The sequence below is a fragment of the Salmo salar genome, chromosome 13 (genome assembly GCF_965601325.2).
Source record: "Salmo salar chromosome 13, fSalSal1, whole genome shotgun sequence".
Taxonomy (NCBI): Eukaryota; Metazoa; Chordata; class Actinopteri; order Salmoniformes; family Salmonidae; genus Salmo; species Salmo salar.
In genome coordinates this window covers 44733748-44752067 of record NC_138303.1, presented here as the reverse complement: position 1 = coordinate 44752067, position 18320 = coordinate 44733748, and the positions used below count along the sequence as shown (strand labels likewise).

Sequence of the window (18320 nt, the reverse complement as noted above, 5' to 3'; positions counted from 1 at the left end):
CTGTACAAACAATAGTACGCAAGTATAAACACCATGGGACCACGTAGCCGTCATACCGCTCAGGAAGGAGACGCGTTCTGTCTCCTAGAGATGAACGTACTTTGGTGCGAAAAGTGCAAATCAATCCCAGAACAACAGCAAAGGACCTTGTAAAGATGCTGGAGGAAACAGGTACAAAAGTATCTATATCCACAGTAAGACGAGTCCTATATAAACATAACCTGAAAGGCCACTCAGCAAGGAAGAAGCCACTGCTCCAAAACCGCCATAAAAAAAGCCAGACTACGGTTTGCAACTGCACATGGGGACAAAGATCATACTTTTTGGAGAAATGTACTCTGGTCTGATGAAACATAAATAGAACTGTTTGGCCATAATGACCATCGTTATGTTTGGGGTAGAAAAGGGGGAGGCTTGCAAGCCGAAGAACACCATCTCAACCGTGAAGCACGGGGGTGGCAGCATCATGTTGTGGGGTGCTTTGCTGCAGGAGGGACTGGTGCACTTCACAAAATATATGGCATCATGAGGATGGAAAATTATGTGGATATATTGAAGCAACATCTCAAGACATCAGTCAGGAAGTTAAAGCTTGGTCGCAAATGGGTCTTCCAAATAGACAATGACCCCAAGCATACTATCAAAGTTGTAGCAAAATGGCTTAAGGACAACAAAGTCAAGGTATTGGAGTGGCTATCACAAAGCCCAGACCTCAATCCTATAGAAAGTTTGTGGGCAGAACTGAAAAAGCATGTGTGAGCAAGGAGGCCTACAAACTTGACTCAGTTACACAAGCTCTGTCAGGAGGAATGGGCCAAAATTCACCCAACTTCTTGTGGGAAGCTTGTGGAAGGCTACCTGAAACGTTTGATCCAAGTTAAACAATTTAAAGGCAAATCTACCAAATTGAGTGTATGTAAAACTTCTGACCCACTGGGAATGTGATGAAAGAAATAAAAGCTGAAATAAATCAGTCTCTCTGCTATTATTCTGACATTTCACATTCTTCAAATAAAGTGGTGATCCTAACTGACCAAAGACAGGGAATTTTTACTCGGATTAAATGTCAGGAATTGTGAAAAACAGAGTTTAAATGTATTTGGCTAAGGTGTATGTAAACTTCCGACTTCAACTGAATATGCAGGAACACATTTGATTGGAGAACCATCTAATGAGTGAACATTTAGTTCATCTGAAACATTCTTACGAGAGTTTTCCCGTTTTAGCCTCAAGTTTTAAAACAAGGGATTCCTGCATAGCTATAAAATATGACTTTAGTTTTGACATTGCCAGATCAACAGTCGGGGTGTCATGGAAATTACCACAAGGGACTCAAAGTCCCAGACCACAGACATTTCCCAGAAATGCCTGTAGACAGCTGTCGGTGAGGCTTCTCTACCCTCACTCAGTAGTCCCAGACTACTCTAGTCTCCCAGAGACCATGGTACCTTTCTAGCAGTCCCAGGCCACATAAACGTCTAGTGGTCCCAGACCACATAAACGTCATTTTATTTTTATGTTTAGTTTTATTGGTTTTATTATTTTTGCATTATTTTTATACAAATTAATTTAAATTTACTTACTGAAATCAGTTGACATGTCCCTCAATTGTTAACGGATGATGTGTCTCCTCCTGGGCAGCTCGCAGTAAGGGTCTGATCTGAGCAGGTCCTCGTCGTCTTTTGGTCAGACGGGAATTTCCCTCACGCTTTATAAAATGCGCCATCGGTTTTCCTCGCAGACCCTCACTGGAAAGCTCCGCAGCAGGGAATCAATCATCTAGTTCACTGTGACGCCAAATTGTAGTGGAAATGACCACAAAGGGACTCAAAGTCAAGCTTAAATGAATCAGCATTTGTTATCAGCAAGCTGGAGAGATTCCAGCAAACTTAATGCACCATAGTACATGTCGGTTAGGAGCTCCGCCGGGGCAGTCCCATTAGTTCTCTTATATACTGCTTACACAGACAAGTTATATTTGCATGATTTAGCTTATTCATAATTAATTCATCCTTAACGTTTGGTTCCTGTATCTGACCGACCAATACATCACAAGGCTTCTTCTCTCCAAGCTGAGACCTTGAAACTGAGATATCCCTTTTGGTTCCCGGGACAATGTTCCCGGGTGTACTAGCAATTGGTCTGAGGAGGTGGTCACAGTCACCTGCCCGAACCAAGATAGAGGGAGAGGAGATGCTGTGTACAATTCAGTGCTATCTCTTCAAACAACTACATTTTCCCTCACAGGAGCAACAGCATACATAATAGTATCTTCCGCATGTAGATGAAGTTCCGTTTTTACAGATTGACCAATGGTGTTTATATAAATAGTGTTCATTTATGTACTTCAAGAAATTCAGACTTAACCCTATCCATCACGATAGCCTGAGTTTCGTCACCAAGATAATCATGAAGGCATCAGAGCTCAGGCGCATCGAGGACAACTTATTCAATGAAATAGCATGATCAACAGTATCAAAAGCTTTTGACAGGTCCACAAACAAAGCATTTTTTACATTTTAGTCATTTAGGAGACACTCTTATCCAGAGTGACTTACTGTAGTGAGTGGATACATTTTCATTTGTACTGGTCCCCCGTGGGAATGAAACCCACAACCCTGGCGTTGCAAGTGCCATGCTCTACCAACTGAGCCACAAGCAGCACATTTCAGTTTAGCGTCTAAAGCATTGACAACTAAAGTGGTTGTTGTAATAGTGCTATGCTCAGGCCTGATTGATTTACATTCAAAATACATTTCTAAGATAAAAGAGAGCAAAGTTGTACATTTACCAAGGATTTGAGAATCGTAGCAAGACAAGGAAGCCCTGAAATGGGGCGACAGTGATTAAGATCACTATTATCTTGTCCTAATGGAGTGGCAGCACAAGAGCTGATTTCCATACATTTGGAATATTTCCTGATAACAATGTATAAAAAACGAAAGGGTTATTGAGCCAACCATAATGGGCGCTGCACACTTAACCAAACCAGGATCCGATCTGTCAGCCCCTGTGGATTTCTTGTCTATTGCTAGCAAAGCATCGAGGAATAATTTTTCTGTAAATAGTTGATCATTCAGCAAGTTTCCCCTACCAGCAACCAGCCCAATATCATTAAGAATAGGCTTAGAAGTTCACATATACAGTATCAGTCAAAGAAATTATATGTTGCAGACCAGGTAGCTCTACAAAACCACAACACATGTCCTCCTGAGTGCTAGTTCACTGCCTAGCCAGTATCTGTCATTACCAAACCCTCAGCCAGCTACTAGCTTAGAGGAGCTTCTACTGATTAATGAACAGATACTGAAATGCAATAATCTCTCTCTCAGTCAAGGATAAGGAGGAGGGTCAGGTAGACTCTGAGGCGCGCCCTATGAAGGATGAAACATTCGGAGAGTACAGGTTGGTCTGTCTAATCCGATTATATATTGATTGTTATACATTGATCATTTATTAATATATCTTTACTAACTCAAGCCTGCTGATCATTTAATCATTTCATATTAGCACAAAGTTAAAAGGATAATTCACCCAAGTTACAAAATGACATATTGGTTTCCTTACCCTGTAAGCAGACTTTGGAAAAGGTAAGACAGCAATCCATGTTTTGGCTTTGTTTACCTGGTTGCTGTCACCAAAAGCTTACCTTAAACCCAATGCAAGTCATTATCCTCCAAAATTGCATGTTTTAAATGTCATGTCGAAATCAACATGATCGCTTGGATTCCCTGATTGAAAAGATAGTAGTATGTTTTTATCCCAACATCTTGTGTTCATTATGCCGACCCTCTTTCCCCTAATGCTTGCCCCTGCTTTGCCAGATCTCTAGAAAGGTATGCTGTAAGGTGCTCTACTGTGCATGCAGCCTCTGCTACTTATTTTAAATAGTGAATGTTTCTTGTAGAGGCTCTCCTATTTCTCCTCTCCTTTTGCCCAATATCCCTACCCAATATCCCTCCTGTGGCAACGTGATACAATACAGGACCTTGGTATGTCAACCATCCACAGATAGTGACAATCTCTCCCTCTACCTACCACCTCCTCTATCTCTGTCTTTTCTTCACCCATCTCTCTCTCTCTCGCTCTCTATCTTTCTGCCTCTCCCTCCCTACCCCGTCTCTTTCTCTCTCCCCCTCCCTCTCTCCATCTCTTTCCATCCATCCATCCTATAGCGATAACGAGGAGAAGCGGACAGCCAGCCAGCCATCTCTGTGTGATGAGAGCAAGCTGTGTACCAGTGAGGACAACCTGGATGGCTACAACAACGGCAGCAGTGCTGTCACCGAGGTGAACATGGAGGATTCCCTGGTCAGCCAGTACAGCCGGCCTAGCGAACCCACCCCGGACCCGGGTACACTGCAGGACAGCTCCCCCCTCAACCCCACCGCCACCACCCCAACACCCACCAACAACGGCCTGCCCAACTCGGCGGCCATCTTAGATTAGAGAAAAGTAAAAGGCCGCCATTTTAGATTTAAGGTTACTAAGGCAACAGGACTGTCTGTCAGACCAAAACATATCTGTCAACAACAATATGCCAACGATACAAACATGCCCTAACCCTTCTAGTTATCTATAATACATGGGTTTATCTACTCGACTGACTGTTCCATCGATAAGCTCACTGACTATATGATCAATATACTACTGACCATTTAGATACATCTGTTGTTCAATAGGGGAGAGTGGGGTAAGTTGAGCCATGTTTTACATTCAGAATCACCCAGTCATTGGAACTATAGCATTCTTTCTAACAAAGATATCTACATATATTTCAGGATGTGTCTCCCTGGAAATAATCAAAATTAATTAACATGAGAGTTTGGAAAACAGCTTGTCCAGAAAAAGTGGTCTCTCACCACAACTTACCCCGGGTATTGGATATGTTGCGCCATGGGACAGTGTAAATTAAGCTGCTTACAAATTTCTGTACTGAAATATTACCACTACCTTTTAAAATGTATTTCCCAAACCCAATTCCACACAACCACAATAGCTTTTTTGTCTTTTAGTAATTTAACAGATGCACTATGCAGAAATTGCTCCGCTATTTCCTGGTTACAAAAATTTGAATAGTTCACATAATTTCAATTTCTGCGACAAAACAACTCAAAATGTAATACATTTCAACTCTATATCTGACATGGTACAGGTGTCTTCTTTTTTGTAAGCTCAGAACCATGTGTGTGAGGTGTATACTTTGTTTCAATGTGGGTTGCTGCTCACAAGAGACACTCTGTGTGACCCTGATTTAGCCCACTTAAGCATATTTTAACACAGGCTTAACACCTAACAAACACTTTGTACTATTTTTAACACTTTTAACATAGGCCTTGCATTATGCCTGGGAAGAAAACACTTCAATTTGCTCAACTTGCCATTGGTTGAACCATGGCTCATCTTACTACATGGCCATTGGCTCAACTTACCACAAGGCAAACATTTTGACTATATTAGCCCACATAGCAACAAGGATGCACTTTCATGCTAGGTTTAGGACCTCATATTGAATCTTATAGAAACCCCAAATTATGTATAAAACCAGCTTTAAAATATCTACTTTGGTTTAGACGGAAGCATCATGAAACCTCTAACACAAATTAATTTGACTTGGCGAAAATAATTTTTGGGGACCTAACTTGCTTACCACTTTTTCCATGTGCTTTCATCATTCACAGACTCAATGGAATTGTGACCGCTTCCTAAATATTTGGTCAAATGATACATTTTGTGTGTGGTTTCCTAGAAACAAAGGCGGCTCAACTTACCCCTTTGGCTCAACTTACCCCACTCACCCCTTATGTTATCTCTCCATCTGACAGACTGGACTATTTGACCAAAGGAGTGTCCTTCTTGATAAGACAGGCCGACTGACGTGACAAACAGACAGACAGACAGACAGACCCACCTCAGCCTAAAGATGTCCTATGACCCGTCTTTCTCTATGTAGTTTACAACATACCTGAGTGACAGACCTTCATATCTCGTGACTCCCCCACTCTTTCTCTCTCACCCTCTATCAAATCATTGTGACATATTGGACTGGGAGAGACCGAATTATAAAAACGATGCTAGGAAGAGAAGCCAATGTAATTTCAGGTATGATGGTACACAGACATGAAGGGAAGATGTGGATACATGGGGAGGGAATGCTTGACAGACAGAGGCTTGTGGGAGGATACAGACAGCGCAAGCTAATGTTGGTTACAAATGGCAAGTCTTATAGATCTTTATTACTTTCACCTTTTTATATTATTTGCCATGATTTCAATCTCTACATACACTTTTTTATGTCTTTGACAGTTGCCAACATAATTTTTTTATGATTAATTTATTTTTCTACTAACTTTTTGAATACAAAAAGTCAACATTGTTTTGCTTTGTATTTTCTCATTTTTTTTAAAGAATATATTGTTTTATAGATCATTTGCATATATGAGGTGATTTATATTTAGATTTTTTTTTCTCTACATATTTCTACATAAATCAAGATAATCATAATTTTACCCTAGCCAGGTTTTCATAGTAAATGAATTGGGTGAAAATGCTGTATAGCATTAAGCAAATCGGTGTATTTTTGTGCATTACATCTATCTATCTAGCCATATACAGTATTATAGATACAGTATGTATGTACATGTTCATTATGAGTTCCAGTGCCTACTGGCCCTCTATACAGAGCACCAGATTACATGCTTACTCTAGTCTATTCTACTTTACTCTCGCCTTTTCACCACAAGTGTGATGTCATTATTGGTATGATAATGTAATTTATGTGTAGACCTCTTTGTGTACTAGCTTTCTGTATTTGTTCTATCTGTGTCTCTTTCTACGGTGTATTAAACTATGTCCGCTGTTAAACGTTATCTTTCCCATACCTCTTCATGTCATAGTATAACATAATACTATTGCACACTGTAATGTGTGGTAGGAAGCAGTATTTCTACATATTTACAGTTAGCAGGGAGTGAAATACACACACACGCACACATACACACACACACACAGATATGTTCAATATTCCTTTCATGCCCTGAACAATGCACGCTGTCAATCCAAAACAGGATTACCTGATTGACAGATTGGGATGATAGGCAGACGTATAGATTGGTTGCTTTTTGCATCTAACGTGTAGATTGGTTGCTTTGTGCATCTAACGTGTAGATTGCATTCTTTGTAGACGTGGGTAGAAATAATATTTACATGCCAAAAGCCTTTCTTTTCGAATTAGACAATGGCAAGAATCATGACATAAGCATTTAGAGATAAGGAGGACAGAGGTATTGGTACGGATAAAAGAGAAGAAAGAGACTAGAAACAGAGAGCTTTTTAAATGTCACTCTGAATGTAAATACAACCCAAAAGATTTGTTTGATACAAGTGTGTGGGTTTTAAAACTCTGTCTTAAGTTTACTTCAAATGTTGCAAGTAGTTTTATTGTATTTTTTTGTAATGAACCTATGAATTCATATTTTCCTGTACTGACAACGAATTACAGTGATTTGACTGTTTTAGAAAAATAGTTCATAGATAAGCAAAATAGAAACAAAAAGGCAAAAAAATATATATCCTCCCACCATTCCTTAAATGTTGCAAAACAAGATAAAAAAAACAAACAAAAAAAGAAAAACACATTTTACATCAATAGTAGTAGAAGTGCGCACGTGAAATTTGGTTCTGTATGCCGAGATTACATCAGTAGCTTTTGTTGTTTTAGAATATACAGTAGAATCAATACCAACCTATTGAAAGCTGAGGTTAAACTTATGTTAATAGTCATCATGTCCATCAAGTTTTCCTGGCTTGTAAGGGGCACTTCACCTTCATTTTTTTGTGTCCCTTTAAGCATTACAGTACAGTGAGTATCTGTGTTGAGAGAGTCTATTTTTGTGTCCCAAATGGTACCCTGTGCCCTGGTCAAAATAATGTACTTTTTAGGGAATAGGGTGCCATTTCGGACACTCACCGTGCTGAGGCCATGTGATGATAAGGACGGGAGGGAGGGAGGCAGTGAGCTAGCTTGTGATGAAGCACCACAGGGAGTATATGCAATGTGCTGGCTCTGCCCTCACTGCTCACCCCACTCAAACTAGCCTACAGTCTACCCAGAGACAGACCCGGGTTCAAATAGGTTTCATTTTCTTTCAGAGGGGAGTTTGATTGAGCCTGCCTGGATTGCAAGATGGGCGGAGACAACAGGTTTGCACTTTTGGGGCCACTCTATTGGGTCCATTGTTCCAGAACTACAGCTTAAGTAGTTGAGAAAAAACAAATACTATTTGAACCCAGGTCTGACTGCAATCCAAGCTATCATTCACTGTTACTGTTCAGTGAGTCCCAGGGAAATGGGATAGAGAAACGGGATTTTCTCTGGCTTGGCAGAAAGGCAATAGGTGCATCCGCATTGGCACCCTATTCCTTATACAGTGGATGTGTACACTATATAGGGAATAGGGTGCCAATTGAGACGCAAGCCAGTGAGTCTGACCTAATGAGAGGTTTGAGTGAGCTCAGCTCCCTGTAGTTTGCTGTTACAGACACACTCAGGACAAAAACATTTCCATTTCAGAAATCTATTTTCATACAGAATGATAATATTATGATAAAATGAAATAATATGCCAATTATTCTCTCACGACTATGGATTGTGTCTCAAATGGCATCGTATTCCCTATGTAGTGCACTACTTATGACCAGAGCCATACGGGCCTGGTGTTCAGGGTTATAAATATGGGCCCTGGTCATAAGTAGTGCACTATAGAGTGCCATTTGAGACGCAGCCTATCTCGCTGCTAACCATCTGTGCTTGTCATGGTGTGATGTCAGTAGTGTCAGGGCAAGTGATAGCTTTGAATGAGTTGGGGAATAAGTGAACAATTGAACACACAGATACTCACTCTACTGCCTGCCTTTCTAGCTATCTCTGCTTTGGTTTTCATGTGGTCAGTGAGGGGATCGTCTAAGCCAGGTTTAGTGCTAGCATTTCTTACTTTCCCCTCTGTTACTTTCATTTCCATTTTTTATACTTACAACATAAATGTAAAATAAAAAGTGAATTTTAATTGCATATAGAAGAGAATGACTGTATCAGCTTCATTAGGGTACGAAATGTATGAATTTACAGTCATGGTGGAGGGATAGGAGGGAGGGATGGAGGGGACGGATACTGTGTATTTCACTGCCTGAGGGGAGACCGAGTCCCTCTGTGTGGTATGTTTGGTCCCTCTGTGTGGGGGGAGTCCCTCTGTGTGGTGTGTTTGGGGTCCCATTAGCACAATGGAACTGGGGGATTGGTGGGTACAGTAGTGTATTGGTAGTCTGGTCCCAGATCTGTTTGTGCTGAATAGCCAACTCCTATGGTCAATATCATGCTAAAGTCATAGGAGTTGGCAAGACAGCACAACCAGATCTGTGACCAGGCTAGTGTGCTCCTGCTAATTGGTTGAGACGGAAGTGGAGCGGGTAGAGGGTTGGTTAGGGAGTGGGTCACTGTGTGGAGTGGTGTTGTACTATATGTTATGGGTCCAATGACATTGTAACGATCTGCATTATGAATCAGCCACTTGTAACTAAATATGTGACAATGAATTAAATAAAGAACCTTGGACTAATCGGAACCAAAAGAGGTGTCATCGTTGTGTCGTCATTAGAATCACTCATAGCGTCAATGTCTAAAGATGGTGACGTGCACGTTTTATCCTCAAAAGATCAGAGAAATTAGATATGAATCCCTACTATGCATGAAACATAAAAGAAAAGCTAGATAGACAGTCCATTATACAGCGAAAATACCCCTCCTGTGATAAGTTGCAGAAGACTGCAACATTTGACCTAGTGACTAAATCTTAGGGATAAAAGACAACAATAACGTGTAAAGTATGACTATATCATAAACTTTATTTGCTTGTTGTGTTGTGCATATCGTCTAAATCTGAGATCCAGTATTGTGCGGTGAGTTTGTGTTGGTCATCTCAGCGTGAGCTGCTGCTGAACTGAGTAAAGTACCGGGCCGTGGGTCTGTTGGTGTACAGTGTCTTGGACAGGTACTGCTGACTGGTGGAGATGAGATGGAGAAAATACACTGTCAATGTCTGTTTCACAATTAAAATGTCTATTTTTATGTGAAAACTGGGACTTTCAATTCTTTCACCGTGTATAGTATCTGTTTATACTTTGACAGTAAAGTGTTTGTGCGGTTATGTGCCATGACGTGTCTCGCCCAGTATCTGTAAAGAAAGAATGTAAAGATTGATGTGTCTGAGTGTGGTTTGTGTGCTTACTGTTCGCGCTGATCTCTGGCCAGCTGTTCATTGTATCGGTCCATCTCAATCCTCTTCTCCTTCTTCAGCTCCATCGCTTTCCTCTCCTCCTCTTCATCCTCTCGGGTCTGCACCATGCGCTGGAAGTCCCAGGCAGCGTCTCTCCGCTTCTCAATCTCCCTCAGCCTCTAAATGATTTGAGAAAATTGGGGAAGTATGAGAAATATGATCATAAGCCTGAGGGTGAAGATCGAAGGAGAGGTTCATGATGAGATTGCTTCTTCAATAAGCAATCAACAATAGTGATTGCCTATCACCACCATAGAGATAAAACAATCTTTATTATATAATCACAACAATCATGAATGAATGTGTTCTCTTTAAGCTGAATGCAGATTTTGAACTGATTTGACTTTAAAATATGTATTGGTGTCAATGGAAAATTTGCACAAGACTTGCACTAAAATTAAAGTCGTTATCATTACCTTTCCCTCTAGGCGCTGTTCCTCTCTCTGCCTGCGGATGGCGCTCAGCTGGACGGGGCTCATCCCCCTCCACCTGTCCGTCAGCACCCTGGGCCCGCCCACTGGGCCTCCGTCTACTTGTCTCTCCGCAGCCTTGGGACATTCCGTTAGGATGTCCGATGTCACCATGTGCCACACCTCCGCCATCTCCTTGCCCTCCTTCCTCATGCGCTCCTTCCTCTCTTTTTCTACACACTCTGCAGCCTGTGGGTGGGGGTCATAGATAGGTTTAGAGTTCAAGGGTAAGACGTTAGACCAAAAGTTCCATGACCTCCTAAGAGACGAGAGAGTTAAGGGTCACTGTCACAAGATCTGGGGAGTAGGTAGAAGGTGCACCCAACCACTGATACAGTGCATTCGGCACGTTTTCAGAACCCCTGACTTTTCCCACATTTTGTTGTGTTACAGCCTTACTCTAAAATTGATTTTTTAAAAATATAATCCTCATCAATCTACACACAATGCCCCATAATGACAAAGCGAAAACAGGTTTTTATGTTTTTGCGAATTTATAAAAAAAATAAAAAAAAGATACCTTATTTACATAAGTATTCAGACCCTTTGCTATGAGACTTGAAATTGAGCTCAGGTGCATCCTGTTTCCATTGATCATCCTTGAGATGTTTCTACAGCTTGATTGGATTTCTCGTGTGGTAAATTCAATTGATTGGACCTGATTTGGAAAGGCAAACACCTGTTTATATAAGGTCCCACAGTTGACAGGTGCATGTCAGAGCAAAAACCAAGCCATGAGGTCAAAGGAATTGTCCGTAGAGCTCCGAAACAGGATTGTGTAGAGGCACAGATCTGGGGAATGGTACTAAAAAATGTCTGCAGCATTGAAGGTCCCCAAGAACACAGTGGCCTCCATCATTCTTAAATAGAAGAAGTTTGGAACCACCGACACTCTGCCTAGAGCTGGCCGCCCGGCCAAACATAGAAATTGGGGGAGAAGGGCTTTGGTCAGGGAGGTGACCAAGAACCCGATAGTCACTCTGACAGAGCTCCAGAGTTCCTCTGTGGAGATGGGAGAGCTTTCCAGAAGGACAACCATCTCTGCAGCACTCCACCAAACAGGCTTTTATGGTAGAATGGCAAGACGGAAGCCACTCCTCAGTAAAAGGCACATGACAGCCCACTTGGAGTTTGCCAAAAGGCACCTGAAGGACTCTCAGACCATGAGAAACAAGATTCGCTGGTCTGATGAAACCAAGATTGAACTCACCTTCTCTATGGTGAAGCATGGTGGTGGCAGCATCATGCTCTGGGGATGTTTTTCAGCAGCAGGGACTGGGAGACTAGTCAGGATCGAGGGAAAGATGAACGGAGCAAAGTACAGAGAGACCCATGATGAAAACTTGCTCCAGAGCGCTCAGGACCTCAGACTGGGGCGAAGATTCACCTTCCAACAGGACAATGACCATAAGCACACAGCCAAGACAATGCAGGAGTGGCTTCGGGACAAGTCTCTGAATGTCCCTGAGTGGCCCAGCCGATCAAATATCTCTGGAGAGACCTGAAAATAGCTATGCAGTGATGCTCCCCATCCAATCTGACAGAGCTTGAGAGGATCTGCAAAGAAGAATGGGAGAAACTCCTCAAATACAGGTGGGCCAAGCTTGTAGCGTCATAACCAAGAAGACTTGAGGCTGTAATCACTGCCAAAGGTGCTTCAACAAAGTACTGAGTAAATGGTATGAATACTTATGTAAATGTGATATTTTTTTTGTCAACTAAAAACTGTTTTTGCTTTGTCATTATGGGGTATTGTGTGAAGATTGATGAGGAAAAACAACTATTTAATCAATTTTAGAATAAGGCTGTCACGTAAGAAAATGTTACTGGGTTTTTCACACTCAACAGTTTCCTGTGCCTATCAAGGATGGTCCACTACCAAGAGGACATCCAGCCAACTTGACACAACTGTGGGAGCATTTGAGTCAACACGGGCCAGCATCCCTGTTGAACGCTTTCGACAACTTATAGAGTCCATGCCCCAACGAATTGAGGCTGTTCTAAGGGCAAAAGGGGGTGCAACTCAATATTAGGAATGTTTTGTACACTCAGTGTATATTTAGGACTTGATTAATTCTGTATCGTGGAAGTTCAGCACTATAGCGTGTCTGTAATTTAAAGGCAATGTTCCTGCGTTTACGGAGACTGCATTCACGGTAAGCTCTGCATATGTCGGCTCAATCTGAAATTACATTTACTTTTCAATTACGCTATAGTGCTGTACTTCCGCGATACAGGTTGAATCGAACCTTTACTGTTCAACCTAATTTCTATGGTTACGGTTCATTTGGTCCTAGAGAGAGCAAGGGCCTTCATGTCTATCTGGAGACAGTCAATTACCTCCTAAGAGGCTACCTGCTAAAAGGGCTCTGGAGATATCTCTGTCTGAACCACACTGTCTGTCTGAAGTGTAGCTAAGCTACGGTGTATAAAGGGTTATTACAGTTTTTCTGCTTTATTTTCACAAGTATGTGGTAAAATTTCACAACTCTTTGTACAAAAATCTAAACAGACCATCAAAAAGGCAGTTTTTTTCCCCCTCAACTTCAAGCACCTTTTCAATTGACTAAGTACCACACACACAATCACACAGTAACTTTTCCACCAAACCTAATCAGTGTTTCATCTAGAAATACATTTCATATAAAGTAACGGCCTGTCACAATGCAATGCTCACAATACTTTTCATATGATTCTCTTCTTCATTTGTTTAAATACATTTGACCATCACTTAATCCAACCGCTTAATGGTTAATCACTTAACCGTTTGGTAAACCTAGAGATTTTAAACTGGTCTGTCTACTATAAATAGATTTTGAGAACTACAGATAGAAGGTGTGTTTGTAAAGTAGAAACATCTAAATGACATGTATGATACATGATAACCATACATAATGACTAGTCGTTATTGCTAATTGAGTTCACATAGTGGTTACCATATTAAAAACACTTGCAATTTCTTTCAATATGGAGCAGTATAGACGACAGCAAGGGGGAGGAAGAAACCAAAGAGCTCATGGACCAGGGGCCCCAACAGAGAGGTGGGCATGGGCCCCGTCAGAAGTCAAAGAGGTGGGCATGGGCCCCGTCAAAGAGGTGGACATCAGAGAGAGGGAGGCACGTGGTAAACTGAGGCCTTGCCATGGCAGAGGTTGCCAGACTAGTTCACCCCAATATGAAAAGATCAACTGTCAATTCGATCATGAGAACATTTCGCCAAGAAAACTGCAGGATATGCACCATGCTTTACCATTACATTTAGTCAATTACATTGTAATGCATGTAAATTCACAACACATGTTACAGTATTCTTACAGTATGATCTATTGACAGTATACTCTGTTCTACCCTCATAATTGACAGAACACCCCATGGTGGTGCCCGTGGCCGTGTGCTGTCTGACCAGCAGGAGTGGGCAGTGGTGGAAATGGTGAGGGCCAGGAATGACATAAAGCTGTCCAAAATAAAGCAGGCCATTGAGGAGAACGATGACACCTTTGCCAATGTGGCATCCATCAGCCTACCAACAATCGCCCGCCTTTTGAAGAGGCACCAGGTATCTATGAAACACATTTACATGGTACCTTATGAGAGAAACAACGACCGGGTGAAACAACTGCGGGCCGAGTATGTTCAGGTACAGCACTATATACTGCATTACTGTTCCTATTAATGCGCATGCTACTTCACAATATCACAATATGTAAAAAATAACTAACCAAAATATATTTTTTGAGGGTGATGGTGCTTGATGCTGCTGTGAACCATCACAAGTATATCTTTGTTGACGGAGCAGGCTTCAATCTGGCCAAAACTCATCAGCCAACGGGCGACCGTCCAAATGCCTGGACGACGTGGGGGAAACATCTCCATGTGCGCAGCTATCTCTGAAGATGGTGTGGTAGGACGTAGGCCATTACTAGGATCCTACAACGCTGCTCACCTCAATGTGTTTCTCAATGAAATTGAGCAGGCCTGTTAAGGTGAAGGGTCACCCATGTCATTGTGTGGGATTATGTCAGGTTCCACCATGCAGAGGTGGTTCAGGCATGGTTTCGGGCCCATCCCTGATTCGTGAACCTATACCTGCCCCCATACTCTCCTTTCCTCATCCCTATTGATTTTATTCAGCATGGAGGTGGAAGGTGTACGATCGCCATCCCCATGAGCGCGCCACTCTCCTGGCCATGGATGAGGCATGTGACGACATCAATGCAGACCAATGTCAAGCTTGGATTCTCCATGCCAAAAGGTTTTTCCCGCGGTGCATGAACAATGACATTCACTGTGATGTGGATGAGAATTTATGGCCAAATGCTTAAGACAGGCGTGATGCAAATTAATGCGTGCTAAACATTGTTTTATTTTCATTATGGGGCCAGTGGCGCAATGGATAACGTGTCTGACTACGGATCAGAAGATTCTAGGTTCGACTCCTGGCTGGCTCGAAAATATATTTGTCTTCCCTGTGGCTCAGTTGGTAGAGCATGGTGTTTGCAACGCCAGCATGGTGTGTGCAATGCCAGGGTTGTGGGTTTGATTCCCACGGGGGGCCAGTACTAAAAAATGCATGAAATGTATGCATTCACTACTGTAAGTCGCTCTGGATAAGAGGGTCTGCTAAATGACTAAAATTTAATTAGGTTCATTTCATTTCTTACATTTGATTAAAGACAGTATACCTTTTTTGCTAATATATTTGAAAAATATATATTTCTTTGCATGATTGACTGTAGAGGATGTCTTCATTGATCACACCTTTGATTACACATTGGATAGATATTATGGAAATTATAGATTTTCTATCAATTTTGCTGGGTAATAGAAGTGCATTGCCAAATGTGGAAACTGTAATTTACAGTACTGTAGCATATTTTCAGCACTTCTATGGGTGATTTGAAACACATATCTTGCATTGTTTTGCTATTGGATTAACTGGTATTTAAAATGACTAAATTGAAAACACATCATTATGTTGTGTTTTAGTGATTAAACCAATGTTCTCATTACATTTCACAATAAACTTGTGTTTTGAATCAATGCTTGTGTGGTGAGAGATGTTTACAATCCAAATGAATGCACAATGACAGGTTTTGAATGAAAGATTGGCTCCGTTACATGTGTGACCAGTTTGGAGTGTTGTGCTTAGAGTTATGAAAATGTACCACATACTTCTGAAAATAGTACCAAAGTGATTAAACGAATACAAACCACATTGACATGAAAACCAGTGTGACCAGAACCATTTATAATGATGCCTAGCACTGGGGAGAATCTATTAATATCAAGTCAAGTCAGGCAAATGAGACGAGGGAAAAAGCTTTTTTAGAAAGGAGACTATCTGCCCACGCATACATCAAAGCAGTTTGTGTGGTCGTGGGTGAGCGCAAAGCAGTTTACTCCCCGTGCAGGTTGCTTAGCGCCTCTAATGTGCTTGTCATCTCCCCTGTGTGTGTACGCATCTCTTAATGTCTTCAATTAGCTTTGTAATTAAAAAAAGATATACTGTCTGAGTACATGTCACAGCTCCCAGTCTCATCAGTGCATCCTTGGCTGGTGGCGTGCTTGAGACTGTGTGTACCTGAGCATGGTTGTAGTTGTTGAGAGCGATGCGGCCAGCCCTCTTACACTCCTCTTCCAGAGCGTCTAACTGAACAGCCCTCAGGTCCTGCTGTACCAGCTCCTTGCCTTTCAGTAGCTCTGCAACACACACACACACACACACACACACACACACACACACACACACACACACACACACACACACACACACACACAGACACACACACAGACACACACATTTAGTTTAGATAGTGTCCTTAAATCATCCAAATGCCTTGTCATCCTGCACAAACACCACTCATACACTCCCACGGTCACAGTGCCTATTCTCAGGTGGCGTTGATGGAAGATGCTAATGTTTTAGGGTGTAGTTATGCATATGAGAGCGTGTTGTGTTATTTGTGCGGGTGATGTGTAGTGTAGGTGTGTACAGTGCAGTTGTGCATAGTGTGTATGATAGCTGTGTGTCTGTTTCACCTTTGAGTTTCTTCTCCTTGTGCAGTTTCTCACTCTGTTCTCTCTGTGCTCGTAGTGCTCTCTCTGTCTGCTCCATCTGAGCTCTCCTCTTGTCATTGTCCCCAATGCCTTCTCCCTGAGTACAGCATACAAAACAGAAGCAGAAGAAAAAGACACACACGCATACACACACATACATACATACATACATACATACATACATACATACATACATACATACATACATACATACATACATACATACATACATACATACATACATACATACAATACAGCAATGCAGCCTTCCCTGTAGCTCAGTTGGTAGAGCATGGTATTTGCAACACCAGGGTTGTGGGTTTGATTCCCACGGGGGGCCAGCACAGCAAATGTATGAAATGTATGCATTCACTACTGTATGTCGCTCTGGATAAGAGCGTCTGCTAAAATGTAAATGTCCATGAAAACACACAATCAGTAAATAAGTAAAATGCTTCAAAAGAAAATTAGCTAAAATCCAGGTCAGGAGATATGTATTTCCATTATTCATTCATTCCAACATATTTCCCTATTTAACACTTTGATATCTTGTTGCTTATAATAGTGTCATCTGTGATACCTGGAACACTTGCATACTGGCAGGCCCCAGCTCAGACTCTGGGATGGGAATAGACAACCCGAGCGCCCCCTGCCGGTGAACATTGAGATCAGCATCCCGGGTGTCTTCTGCCCGCTGTCGGATGGCCCGGTACTGGATGAGGTCTCTGTTTAACTCTGCTCTCCTCTCCTCTTCCTCCTGCTGCTGTTTCATCAACACTTCATCTTGAGTCACTCTCAACATGTCTGAAAAAAAAACAACACATAGGCAATTTATGGTAAAATGCTTTCAAATTTGGTTCTTCCTAAGTTCCTCCTCTAAAACTTCAACTTGTCCCCTTGCCTTGTGCTTACCGAAAGCCCTCTCTCGCTGACCCGCCATCTCCTCCCGTTCTTTGTTCTCCACCACCTGTTGCTCCAGTGCTTTGAGATCCAGACCCATCACTCGGTGTCTGGTGTTGAAAATGCGAGCCTGGCGCGCAGCCTCTGCGGCCCGTCGGCGTTCCACTGCCACATCCGCGGAGTTGTCCACCGGCAAATCCACTTTATACATGACTCTTCTAGGTTTGGTGTATCTATAGTAAGCATAAAAGTTTAACAAGACAATGATTTTTTTGCTTTGGCGATTAAACATTCCTAATAACATGAAAACTTTACCAAAACGTACCAAAAAACAGGTGCAATTATCATCATGCAAAGGTCACCTTCTTCACTCGCCTTTTGTTTAGACGATACAAATCACCATGGCAACACCAGCGAACTAAATGTGCAACAAAAAAGTATTTAGATGACACGATTGACCATATCAGTTTCACTGTAATAATAATGACACCAGTGAGTGTCATTACAATGCTATTTTGTTAAATGTGAAAAATAAACAGTAGCTTTGTGGCGCTTTTGGATA

General features: G+C 41.9%; 2 protein-coding genes and 1 non-coding gene across 6 annotated transcripts in view; 2 read left to right on the top strand and 1 right to left on the bottom strand.

Moving 5' to 3' along the window:
- The window catches only part of l1cama (L1 cell adhesion molecule, paralog a), a 79806-nt gene extending 72937 nt beyond the window's left edge, over nucleotides 1-6869 (top strand). For all 4 annotated transcript variants that reach the window (XM_082960121.1, XM_082960120.1, XM_082960122.1 and 1 more), the window contains 2 exons: nucleotides 3333-3405; nucleotides 4176-6869. In XM_082960121.1, coding sequence (XP_082816247.1) covers nucleotides 3333-3405; nucleotides 4176-4449 — 347 coding nt within the window. In that variant the 3' untranslated portion in view covers nucleotides 4450-6869. The remainder of the gene's footprint in view (nucleotides 1-3332; nucleotides 3406-4175) is intronic.
- A 3006-nt stretch (nucleotides 6870-9875) lies between these two features.
- On the bottom strand, nucleotides 9876-18316 carry ribc1 (RIB43A domain with coiled-coils 1). Its single transcript, XM_014135834.3, has 8 exons — nucleotides 18084-18316; nucleotides 17771-17991; nucleotides 17439-17662; nucleotides 16841-16955; nucleotides 16383-16501; nucleotides 10748-10990; nucleotides 10284-10450; nucleotides 9876-10056 (listed from the first exon to the last, which is right to left on the bottom strand). Exons 2-8 carry the CDS (start codon nucleotides 17967-17969, stop codon nucleotides 9975-9977), a joined length of 1149 nt encoding a protein of 382 aa, XP_013991309.2. The 5' UTR covers nucleotides 17970-17991; nucleotides 18084-18316; the 3' UTR covers nucleotides 9876-9974.
- Nucleotides 15177-15249, top strand: trnar-acg (transfer RNA arginine (anticodon ACG)). Its single transcript has one exon. It is a non-coding gene; the product is annotated as a tRNA-Arg (tRNA).
- Nucleotides 18317-18320: the final 4 nt, after the last annotated feature.